The 12489-nt window shown below is 39.5% G+C and overlaps 2 protein-coding genes across 2 annotated transcripts; both read right to left on the bottom strand.

Moving 5' to 3' along the window:
• Nucleotides 1–881: 881 nt before the first annotated feature.
• Nucleotides 882–2325, bottom strand: LOC311486867 (nuclear factor 7, brain-like; the record flags this gene model as incomplete). The annotated part of the gene is made up of 1 exon (XM_084542884.1): nucleotides 882–2325. The coding sequence occupies exon 1, from the start codon at nucleotides 2271–2273 to the stop codon at nucleotides 882–884; it is 1392 nt and encodes a 463-aa protein (XP_084399010.1). The 5' UTR covers nucleotides 2274–2325.
• Nucleotides 2326–9866: 7541 nt separating this feature from the next.
• LOC311487409 (E3 ubiquitin-protein ligase TRIM35-like) lies at nucleotides 9867–11829 on the bottom strand. The gene has a single exon (XM_084543675.1). It carries the CDS (start codon nucleotides 11358–11360, stop codon nucleotides 9975–9977), a length of 1386 nt encoding a protein of 461 aa, XP_084399801.1. The 5' UTR covers nucleotides 11361–11829; the 3' UTR covers nucleotides 9867–9974.
• Nucleotides 11830–12489: the final 660 nt, after the last annotated feature.

Genomic DNA, 12489 nt, shown 5'->3' with positions numbered 1-12489 from the left:
CTAAATGACAAAGTTTGTCTATGTCTAGGTCTTTAATATGGAGGTGTTAATTAATGGAAAGACATCCTTGAGCAATTTAGTTGGGCTGGAATCAAGAGGACAACTAGGTTAGATGGTGTAATTATTGAAGTGATATGTTGGAGGAAGGATTCCAGATAATGATTAGATCCTACAGAAGTTTCTAATGCCACTGTACTTATATCTTTGACAGCTGGGGGAAGGATGACTTGAGTTGTTTTCTCTAATGACTACAGTTTCATTAGTAAAGAAGCTATTGAGGTCATTACTAGTCAACCAATCTGAAAGCAGCAACACCGCAGGCAGCAACACCACAGGCAGCAACACCACAGGCAGCAAACCGCACAGTGCAGGTACAGGATATGTACGTGGTAAACTTGCTCACACGACAGACAGAAACATTGTGAACATCAGTGAACTGTTCAGCAAAAATATCTACAATCAATAACTGAAGAATTCAGTCTTATACACATTATTATATCACAGATTTCCTAGAAGTGGTGTCAATGGGAGGTGGTCTACAAATGATACTTACACCAACACCAAAGAAAGTGATTTCACCTTAAAACTGACACGTCCACCTTAATAAAAAACAACTACAACAACTCCTCTGACTGAAACTCAGTAAAACCACTGGAACAGGGTTTTATTATATATATATTATATGTGCATATTATATATTATTATACGTATATTTGATTAGACATGAATTGTTTTTACTTTAATTTGCTGAATTAACTAGTTTTTAGAAACAGTGGAATCATTTTAAACACAAGGAACACAAGCACAGCTTTAGAATAAAGAGAAAGGAGGACAGGTGCTTTTTAAATTCACTGATTTTTCTCTTTAAAGAAGAAACAACATCATAAACCGAATCTCACAAACTGAAACTGATCTAGTAATATCTTCACTGGGACTTTATCCTCAGTTCCAATGTATGGAAACATCCTCTCAGTGAAAGTGTGTCTGAAGGTTTTTATGTGTGTGTTAGTATCAAGGTCAGAGAACGACAGATTTCCTCTGTTCCAGTCCAGATTCACTCTGATCCTCCGGAGCTTCTTCTTTACTGAGAGAACACTGAGAGGAGCTGGTGGTGAACATGAGAAGTATTCACCTTCATTGAACATAATTCCCCACAATCCAGATCCTATGTCTCCCTTCCTCTGGACAGACTCTGCTAACACACCCAGTAACCATCCTGTGTTATCTCCAACCTCAACATCCCAGCTGTGAGTCCCTGAGTTAAAGCCCTCAAAGCCCAGGACAGAACAGCTATAATCAAACCTCTCTGGATTATCAGGAAGATGTTGTTTATCTCCTCGTCTCACACTGGTCAGATCTTGAGACAGGATCAGATTTCTTCCAGCAGTGTTTGGATCCAGAATGACAGGAGTGTAGGAGACCATGTCCTTCATCTTGTTCCAGATGTTGAAGGTCAGGTTGCCCAGATGTTTGGCCTGGTCTATCAGAGCTCCTGAGGGCAGCTGTGGATCATCCAGCAGGGGGCAGCGCTGGACTCTTTCCACTGCAGCCTTGTAGTTGTCCAGGAATGAGACGTCTTCAGCTCTCAGCTCCTCCTCTGTGGCTCTGACTGTGTCTGAAAGAGCTGCTATCTCTCTGCTCAGAGTCTCTATCTTCTCCTTCATCATCTGACTCTTCTGCTCCTCTTCCTCCCTCAGTGCAGCCATCCTGGCCTCCTCTTCCTCTACTAGAAACTGGTGAAGCTTCTTGAACTGCTCCTTAATCTGCCTCTCTGTGTGTCGGGCCTGGACCCTGATGTGTTTTTTTGTTTCATCAAACTTCACTTTAACTTGTTCGCAAACCTTTAACTTCTCCTTTAAGGGCTCCAGAGTTTCCTGAAGGTTCTTCTTGTGCTGTCGTGCAGCTTCATCGATGGGACTGAATCTGTGGTTGGAGTGTTTTTTTGAATCTCTGCAGACGACACACACTGGCTGCTGATGGTCCAGACAGAAGAGTCTGAGTTTCTCAGAGTGCAGACTGCAGAGAGACTCTGGAGATCTCTGATCTCTCTCCTGTAAGAAGGACTCACACAGGTTCCTCAAGGCCAGATTAACAGGTGGATCATCTCTTGAAGATCTTCTGTCACAAACTGGACACCGGTGTGTTGGTTTATCTCTCCACCAGTCCTTCAGACAGACTTTACAGAAGCCGTGGCTACATGACAGAAGAACAGGATCTCTGAAGACCTCCTGACAGATCTGACAGAAGAGATCATCCTCTAATCTGGAAGCCATTTAGTCTCTGAGTGAAGCTGAAACAGCAGACACAAAGTCCAGTCAGTCATGGTTACACTACAGAGCTGCTCAGTCTGCATTTTTTTTCTGTTGAATATTTTTCTTAGATTGTCTGAGGTGATTTAACAGCTGGCAGCAATGTCGCAATAATTGCAATAATACTAATCAAAATACAGTTTTAAATCACATCATCATCTCTTATTTTCTGTTATACACACACTTTTCACAACATTTACTCAGTGGAGAAGTAGTGAATAAAAATATAACATTTATTTTCAGTTGTGTATTCTTCTTAGATTGTCTAGGGTGATTTAATAATTCAATTCAATTCAATTCAGTTCAATTCACTTTCATTTATATAGCGTCAATAACAATACAAATCGTCTCAAGACGCTTTACAAAAACCCGGCCTGAAACCCCCAGATCAGCCTGAAGGTGATGGTGGTGAGGAAAAACACACAGCAGTAAACATTCTATACAGTAATAGCACAGAATAGCATGACTAGTAGTAGATAGGAAAGTAGAGGGCAAGAGCTCTGTGCCAGAGAAAAGAAAGTGGAGGATGTGAGAGAGGAGAGAGAAGAAAGAAGGAGGACATGTGTTTGGTGCATCGTCCCCCAGCAGCCTAGGCCTATAGCAGCATAACTAAGGGATGGTTTAGTCCAGCCCTAACTATAAGCTTGATCAAAAAGGAAAGTCTTAAGCCTGACCTTAAAAATAGAGAGAGTGTCTGCCTCCCGAACCCAAACTGGGAGCTGGTTCCACAGGAGAGGAGCCTGATAGCTGAAAGCTCTGCCTCCCATTCTACTTTTTGAAATTGTAGGAACCACAAGTAGGCCTGCACTTTCAGACCGAAGTGATCTGTTGGGATGATATGGTACAATGAGGTCTTTAAGATACGATGGAGCTAGGCCTTTAAGGGCCTTGTATGTAAGGAGGAGGAATTTTAAATTCTATTCTAGACTTTAAAGGGAGCCAGTGAAGAGAAGCTAAAACTGGAGTAATATGATCTCTCTGGCTAATTCCTGTCAATGCTCTTGCTGCGGCATTTTGAATCAATTGGAGGCTTTTTAAAGAGTATTTGGAGCCAGACAGTAATGAATTACAGTAATCCAGTCTGGACGACACAAATGCATGAACTAGTTTTTCAGCATCACTCTGAGACAGGATGTTCCTGATGTTGACGATATTACGCAGGTGAAAGAAGGCAGTCCTGGTAAACTTGCTTTATGTGACATTTAAAGGACATATCCTCATCAAATATAACACCAAGGTTTTTTACAGTAGTACTGGAGGCCAAGGTAATGCCATCCAAAGAAACCACGTGATTAGATAATGAATCTCTGAGATGCTTAGGACCGAATACAATAACTTCTGTTTTGTCTGAGTTTAAGAGTAGGAAATTACAGGTCATCCAAGCCTTTATGTCTTTAAGGCATGCTTGGAGTTTAACCAACTGATTAGTTTCATCTGGTTTCATGGATAAATATAGCTGGGTGTCGTCTGCATAGCAATGAAAGTTTATGCCATGTTTTCTAATAATCTTGCCTAATGGCAACATGTATAACGTGAAGAGTATTGGTCCTAGCACAGAACCCTGAGGAACTCTGTAACTTACTTTTGTATAAGTAGAAGAATCATTGTTGACATGGACAAACTGGAATCTGTCAGACAGATAGGATTCAAACCAGTCTAATGCAGTTCCTTTAATCTTGACCTCACTTTCAAGTCTCTGTTGTAAAATATTATGATCAATAGAGTCAAATGCAGCACTAAGATCTAGCAGAACAAGTATAGAGACAAGTCCACTGTCTGAAGCCATGAGGAGATCATTGGTAACTTTAACCAGTGCTGTTTCTGTACTATGATGAACTCTAAAACCTGACTGAAACTCTTCAAACAGACCATTCCTGTTTAAATGGTCACAAAACTGATTAGCAAAAACTTTTTCTAGAATTTTGGAAATAAAAGGAAGGTCGGCGATTGGTCTATAGTTGGCTAAAACATCTGGATCTAGAGTGGCTTTCTTGAGTAAGGGCTTAATTACAGCAATCTTAAAAGACTGAGGCACATATCCTGTTAATAAAGATAAATTTATCTGGTTTAATATGGAGGTGTTAATTAATGGAAAAACTTCAGCTGGCAGCAATCACATAATAACTTTATTAATACTGGTCAAAATACACTTTTAAATCACATCCACGATGCAAGAAGGAACGCTACCGCAGGTCATTCATCCCAGCTGCCATCAGGCTGTACAACACCAGCCTGAGTCAATAGTAACTGTACTTTTCTTTTTGCACAAACTAAGCTTCTTTGCACTGCCTGTTTTTGCACAAACCACTACCTCACCAACTCAAAATGTCTTTCTCAAAGCACATTAAGCAATTATTTATTTGTAAAGTTGATCCCACCATTCTCCACACTGTACATACAGAATGTCTTATATTTTCTAAGAGTATGGTCATTTTTTTGCGTAATTTTTGATATATATTTTTTAAATTTTTGTATTTGTGTTTTCTGTGCTTTTTTGATAACCTTTTCCCTGTTCAAAGTTGTCACTGTCTTTCTGTATATATATTTTTTTTCTGCCAAATTCTGTGCTACTGGAACAAGGAAATTTCCCACACGTGGGATTAAATAAAAGTCTTACGTCTTTTGTCTTATGTCTTATATGTACGCATTTCATTTCCTTGTTTTCATGACACACCAGGCAGCATAGAAAGCAAGAAGGGACTTTCCTCCATGCCACAAATAAATTATTTTTTTACTTTGAGTATTTAAGTATTTTTTTTTTAGTGAGAAGTAGGTTTGTTTTTAGTATTTCAGTAACTGTCCTCTCTTAGTTTAAGTCCAAGCTTTGTAATGAAGGCACATCTTACCTTAATTTTGTCCTCGTGTCTCTGAACTGAACTGAACAGGAGTGAACTGTTTTGTGGTTTGTCGCACTTTAAATAAAACAAGGGGTGGAGCTTTGTCAGGAGCCCAGGGTGTTTCTTTCCAAATGAATAGATCAGAACAGAGTCTGTTAGCTTGAGACACATTTGACATTCATTTTGATCCATATCTCGTGTCATTAGTAACTTTAACATGATACATTTCTGTACTTTGATTAACTCTGAAACCTGACAAAAAATCATAAAACCAACCATTTGTGTTTAATGGTCATACAACTGATAAGAATCAACGTTTCCTAGAATTTTAACTGAGGTTGGACATCGGCCTATTGTTTGCTAAGACATCTGGGTCTCCAGTACTCAAGATAAATTAATCTAATTTAACATGGTAGTATCAATTAGATATACAGTATAACAACCGTGAACATCAGGATGAAGTCTAAAAGACGAGTTGATGGTTTGGATGCAGTGATTGTTAAAGTTAGCTCAGATAGATCTATTGGAGGGAAGCAGTCCAAATACAGATTAGGTCCCACAGACGTTTCTAACGCCATGGTTCTTATGCATAAACCTATTGTGGGACTGTATTAACACATTCAGTTCATTCATTCATTCATTCATTCATCTTCTGTAACCTCTTGTCCTGTGAAGGGTCGTGGGGGGTACTGGAGCCCATCCCAGCTGTCATCAGGCGAAAAGGCGGGGCATACCCTGGACAGGTCTCCAGTCTATCACAGGGCTAACACAGAGAGACAGACAACCTCCTTTCTCAGCCTCTTTTCAACTCGGGTTACGGGTAACTGCAGTACTCTTGAACTATTTTATTTACTTTCAGATCACCTGACCTGAATCTCACTCCTGTCCATGGGACAATATTTCACGGAAAGATACAAACTGTGACTTGTGAGTTTAAACAAGGTTTCTTGCAAAAATACCAACATCTATGACTGAAAGGATTGGTCACAGTCTAGTCTTATACAAATTATTGGTTCACTGAAATCCTCGAAGTCATTACAATTGTCCACTTTAATTTTTACATTTATCACTGTCACAGAGGGCAGCACAGTGGTTCTCTCTGTTTACTCCGGCTCAGAAAATATAGCACTAAGTGAACCTGAGAAATAAAGGTCAGCACCAACCGTTATCTGTGTAAGACATGCAGGTTTATTATTCAGATCAACAAGTTTTTGTATCTTTACTTAAGTTAAATATAATAAATATAATAAAGTATTTTTGGATATCTGAACACTTTTCCCTTTTTCCTTTCAGCGTCAGGCTTCATCTGCATCCTCCTTTCAACTTGGGTTATGGGTAACTGCAGTACTCTTGAACAATACAAACTCTGACTTTTAGTGAGTTCAAACAATGTTTCTCGCAAAAATACCAAGAAGTCATAGACTAGTCTTATACAAATTATTACTTTACAGATTTCCTAGAAGTGGTTATTATGGTAGGTGGTCTCCAAACCACACTTACACCAACACAAAAGAAAGTGATTTCACAGATAGACATATATCCCAACACTAACCTTTCCTCCTCACATTTCAGTGAGAATCAAAACATGATCACAGCAAAACTGAACTTTTTTTTTCAAGGCTGCACCTTATTTTACTTAATCCAGATGGTATACGTCCCTTCCTCTGGTCTATCAGAGCTCCTGAGGGCATCTGTGGATCATCCAGCAGGGGGCAGCGCTGGACTATTTCCACTGCAGCCTTGTAGTTGTTCAGGAATGAGATGTCTTCTCTGAGATGTTTAGGGTCAAATACAATGACTTCTGTTCAGTCTGAGTTTAAGAGAAGGGACGTACAGATCATTATTTATGTCTTTAAGGCTTGGAGTTTAACCAGCTGTTTAGTTTTAATCTGGTTTCATGGGTGAACATAGCTGGGTGTCATCTACATAGAGATTTAGGTTTATGCTGTATTCCTAATAACATTGCCTAAAGGAAGCATATTTAATGTGAAGAGTATTGGTCCCAGTACATAACCCTGAAGAACTCCATAACTTACTGACAAACTGGAATTTGTCAGACAGATAAGATTCACACCAGTCTAATGTGGTTTATTTAATCTTGACCACACTTTTCTCTGTATTAAAATATTGTCAATAGAGCCAAATGCAGCACTTAGATCTAACAGGACGAGGACAGAGACAAGTCCATTGTTTGAAACCACCAGATCATTGGTAACTTTTAGCAGAGCTGTTTCTGTTCTATGATGAACTCTAAAACCTGAAACTCTTCTAACAAACCATTCCTGTTTAAATGGTCACACAAGTGATTACTGCTCAAACTATCTGAAAGCAGCAACACCACAAGCAACAAACCACATAGTGCAGAACAGGATGTAACGTGAACACTTACCCACGTGAGAGAGGCTCTCAAAGCCTGAGCTCAGATAGAAAAGTGAACTATTGGGCTGATACTGTATGGTTCCATAAGTATAGCAGGCTGGAAGTATACAAAATTCAGATTTAGTTTACTTGGATTTCTTCTCTGGCTTTTGAAGAAAAGGCCTCCATTTGAGATCCTTCGTATGTAAAAGTGCAGAAGTGTTCTCAGCTAAATGTCTATACGAAAACTGAACCATAAAGTCTGAGAACTCTCTGAGGGCTTTTCATCCAACAGAGAACCAGTTTAGTTCTTGTTCACAAACCTAGTTCCACTCAGATCAATGAGCAGACCTCGGAATGAACGTATTAAGCCATTTCTACAGCTTAGAGAGTTCAATACGTGTGAATTGATGACGTTTGGAACCATCAGGACTCATCATTAAATCAACCATCAGATTTAGAAAATGAAATAGAAGGAGGAGACAAAGAACCCAGCAGTTTCTGTGACAGAACTTGAGATGTCCACCATCTATGATTACATCCTCTCATCTCCTGCTGTATTTCAATACTAATAGTTACAGGTGTTTGACTGCAGCGTGTTTCATGTTGACCACCTGTACCAGGAAATGCACACAAGTATGCAGTGGGTTTCTATTTCTGCTCTTTATGGGACATATGAGTCAGAGACAGAAACAACATGGACATCAGTGACCTGTTTAGCAAGAATATCTACAATGCCAAATACAATGACTTCTGTTTAGTCTGAGTTTAAGAGAAGGAACGTACAGATCATTGTTTATGTTTTTAAGGCTTGGAGTTTAACCAGCTGTTTACTTTCATCTGGTTCCATGGGTGAACATAGCCGGGTGTCATCTACATAGAGATGGAGGTTTATGCTGTATTCCTATTTATATTGCCCAAAGGAAGCATATTTAATGTGAAGAGTATTGGTCCCAGCACAGAACCCTGAGGAACTCCATAACTTACTGACAAACTGGAATCTGTCAGATAGATAGGATCCAAACAAGTCTAATGCAGTGTCTTTAATCTTGATCACACTTTCAAGTCTCTGTATTAAAATATTGTCAATAGAGCCAATTGCAGCACTTAGATCTAACAGGACGAGGACAGAGACAAGTCCAATGTTTGAAGCCATTGGGACATTGTTGGTAACTTTAACCAGAGCTGTTTCTGTTCTAAACCATTCCTGTTTAAATGGTCACACAACTGATTAGCAACAACTTTTTCGAGAAACATCTGGGTCTGGAGTAGGTTTATGAAGTAAACATTTAAATGCAGCAATCTTAAAAGACAGAGGCACATATCCTGTTAATAAAGATACATTTATCTGGTTTAAATCCTGTAAACTGTATATACTGTTTCTGTTCACTATTCCTGCTGTACTCTGAGCCATTGCACCGAAATTTAATTTTGATGGAAATCTAAATGACAAAGTCTGTCTATGTTTAAGTCTTTAATATGGAGGTGTTAATTAATGGAAAAACATCATTGAGCAATTTAGTTGGGCTGGAATCAAGAGGACAACTAGGTTAGATGGTGTAATTATTGAAGTGATATGTTGGAGGAAGGATTCCAGATAATGATTAGATCCTACAGAAGCTGGGGGAAGGATGCCTTGAGTTGTTTTCACTAATGACTAAAGTTTTATTAGTAAAGAAGCTATTGAGGTCATTACTAGTCAACCACCACAGGCAGCAACACCACAGGCAGCAAACCACACAGACACGCGACAGACAGAAACAATGTGAACATCAGTGACCTGTTCAGCAAAAATATCAATAATCAGTTACTGAAAAATTCAGTCTTATACACATTATTATATCACAGATTTCCTAGAAGTGGTTTCAATGGTAGGTGGTCTCCAAATGATACTTACACCAACACCAAAGAAAGTGATTTCAACAGTGACCTTTCCTCCTCACATTTCAGTCACAACAAACAGATGACGACTGCAAGTCTGAACACTTTTCCCTTTTTATTGTCTTCCACACAATGTTATCAGAAGGTAGATGAACAGGAAGACAGCAGGTCATAGGTTACATGAAATACAGATCAGATCAGTCACATCTGGATCATCTGGCAGCTTTTAATTTCTGAAAAGACAAGTTCACAAGATTCAGCTCTGAAGTCCAAAACTTTACATCAAGCCTGAACACAAACTAAGAAGTCCACCTTAAAACTGACACATCCACCTTAATAAAACACAAGTACTCCTCTGACTGAAACTCAGTAAAACCACTGGGACAGGAAGATTATTATACATATATTTGATTAAACATGAATTGTTTTTTCTTTAATTTGCTGAATAAAGTAGTTTTTAGAGACAGTGAAATCATTTTAAAAACAAGGAACACAAGCACAGCTTTAGAATAAAGAGAAAGGAGGACAGGTGCTTTTTAACTTCACTGATTTTTCTCTTTAAAGAAGAAACAACATCATAAACCAGATCTCAGAAACTGAAGTTGATCTGATGCACTGGTAATATCTTCATTGGTATTTTTTCCTCAGTTTCAATGTATGGAAACATCCTCTTAGTATAAGTGTGTGTGATGGTGTGTATGTGTTTGTTAGTATCAAGATCAGAGAACGACAGATTTCCTCTGTTCCAGTCCAGATTTACTCTGATCCTCTGGAGCTTCTTCTCTACTGGCAATACAGTGGGAAAAGTTGCTGGTGAACATGTGAAGTATTCACCTTCATTGAACATTATTCCCCACAATCCAGACTCTATGTCTCCCTTCCTCTGGACAGACTCTGCTAACACACCCAGTAACCATCCTGTGTTATCTCCAACTTCAACATCCCAGCTGTGAGTCCCTGAGTTAAAGCCCTCAGAGCCCAGGACAGAACAGCTATAATCAAACCTCTCTGGATTATCAGGAAGATGTTGTTTACCTCCTCCTCTCACACCGGTCAGATCTTCAGACAGGATCAGATCTGTTCCAGCAGTGTTTGGATCCAGAATGACAGGAGTGTAGGAGACCATGTCCTTCATGTTGTTCCAGATGTTGAAGGTCAGGTTGCCCAGATGTTTGGCCTGGTCTATCAGAGCTCCTGAGGGCAGCTGTGGATCATCCAGCAGGGGGCAGCGCTGGACTCTTTCCACTGCAGCCTTGTAGTTGTTCAGGAATGAGACGTCTTCAGCTCTCAGCTCCTCCTCTGTGGCTCTGACTGTGTCTGAAAGAGCTGCTATCTCTCTGCTCAGAGTCTCCATCTTCTCCTTCATCACCTGACTCTTCTGCTCCTCTTCCTCCCTCAGTGCAGCCATCCTGGCCTCCTCTTCCTCTGCTAGAAACTGGTGAAGCTTCTTGAACTGCTCCTTAATCTGCCTCTCTGTGTGTCGGGCCTGGACCTTGATGTGTTTTTCTATTTCATCAAACTTCACTTTAACTTCTTCAAAAACCTTTAACTTCTCCTTTAAGGACTCCAGAGTTTCCTGACGGTTCTTCTTGTGCTGTTCTGGAGCTTCATCGGTGGGTCTGAATCTGTGTTTGGAGTGTTTTTCTGAATCTCCGCAGACGAGGCACACTGGCTGCTGATGGTCCAGACAGAGGTGTTCGAGTTTCTCAGAGTGCAGACTGCAGAGAGACTCTGAAGATCTCTGATCTCTCTCCTGTAAGAAGGACTCACACAGGTTCCTCAACACAAGACTAACTGGTGGATCATCTCTTGAAGATCTTCTGTCACAAACTGGACACCGGTGTGTTGGTTTATCTTTCCACCAGTTCTTCAGGCAGACTTTACAGAAGCCGTGGCAACATGACAGAAGAACAGGATCTCTGAAGACCTCCTGACAGATCTGACAGAAGAGATCCTCCTCTGATCTGGAAGCCATTTAATCTCTGAGTGAAGCTGAAACACAGCAGACACAAAATCTCTTATTGTCTGTTATACACACACTTTTTGCAAAATTTACTCAGTGGAAAAGTAGTGAATAGAAATATAATATTTATTTTCAGTTGTGTATTCTTCTTAGATTGTCTAAGGTGATTTAACAACTGGCTGCAATCACATAATAACTTTAATAATACTGGTCAAAATACAGTTTTAAATCACATATCTACACATTTCATTTCCTTGTTTTCATGACACACCAGGCAGCATAGAAAGCAAGAAGGGACTTTCCTCCATGCCACAAATTTCTTTTTTTTTTTACTTTGAGTATTTAAGTATTTTTTAGTGAGAAGTAGGTTTGTTTTAAGTATTTCAGTAACTGTCCTCTCTTAGTTTAAGTCCAAGCTTTGTAATGAAGGCACATCTTACCTTAATTTTGTCCTCGTGTCTCTGAACTGAACTGAACTGAACTGAACAGGAGTGAACTGTTTTGTGGTTTGTCTCAGTTTAAATGAAACTCGGGGTGGAGCTTTGTCAGGAGCCCAGTGTGTTTCTTTCCAAACAAATAGATCAGAACAGAGTCTGTTAGCTTGAATCACATTTGACATTCATTTTTGATCCATATCTCATGTCATTAGTAACTTTAACCTGATACATTTCTGTGCTTTGATGAACTCTAAAACCTGAGAAAAAAAAAAAAATCATAAAGCCAACCATTCCTGTTTGGTCACACAGCTAATACGAATCAGTGTTTCCTAGAATTTTAACAATAAAACTGAGGTTGGATATTGGTCTATGGTTTGCTCAGACATCTGGGTCTCCAGTACTCAAGATACAGTAATCTGATTTAACATGGTCCTATTAATTAAAGGTAAAGCATCCTTGAACATCAGGGTGGAGTCTAAAAGATGAGTTGATGGTTTGGATGCAGTGATTGTTGAATTTAGTGATTGCTGAAGATAGATCTATTGGAGGGAGGCAGTCCAAATATACAGTAGGTCATACAGATGTTTCTAATGCCGTGGTACTTATGCGTACATCTCTTGTGGGATTGTATTAAGACATTCAGTTCAATCCAATTTTATTTATATATTGAACAAATCCATGACAAATCTGAACCCCTTTAACTT

Source organism: Chelon labrosus, assembly GCF_963514085.1.
Source record: "Chelon labrosus genome assembly, chromosome: 4".
Classification (NCBI taxonomy): Eukaryota; Metazoa; Chordata; class Actinopteri; order Mugiliformes; family Mugilidae; genus Chelon; species Chelon labrosus.
This window is presented reverse-complemented; position numbering and strand designations above follow the sequence as displayed.

Coding starts and splice junctions, on each gene's coding strand:
- LOC311487409 (XM_084543675.1), bottom strand. CDS start 11,360: ATGGCTTCCAGATCAGAGGAGGATCTCTTCTGTCAGATCTGTCAGGAG.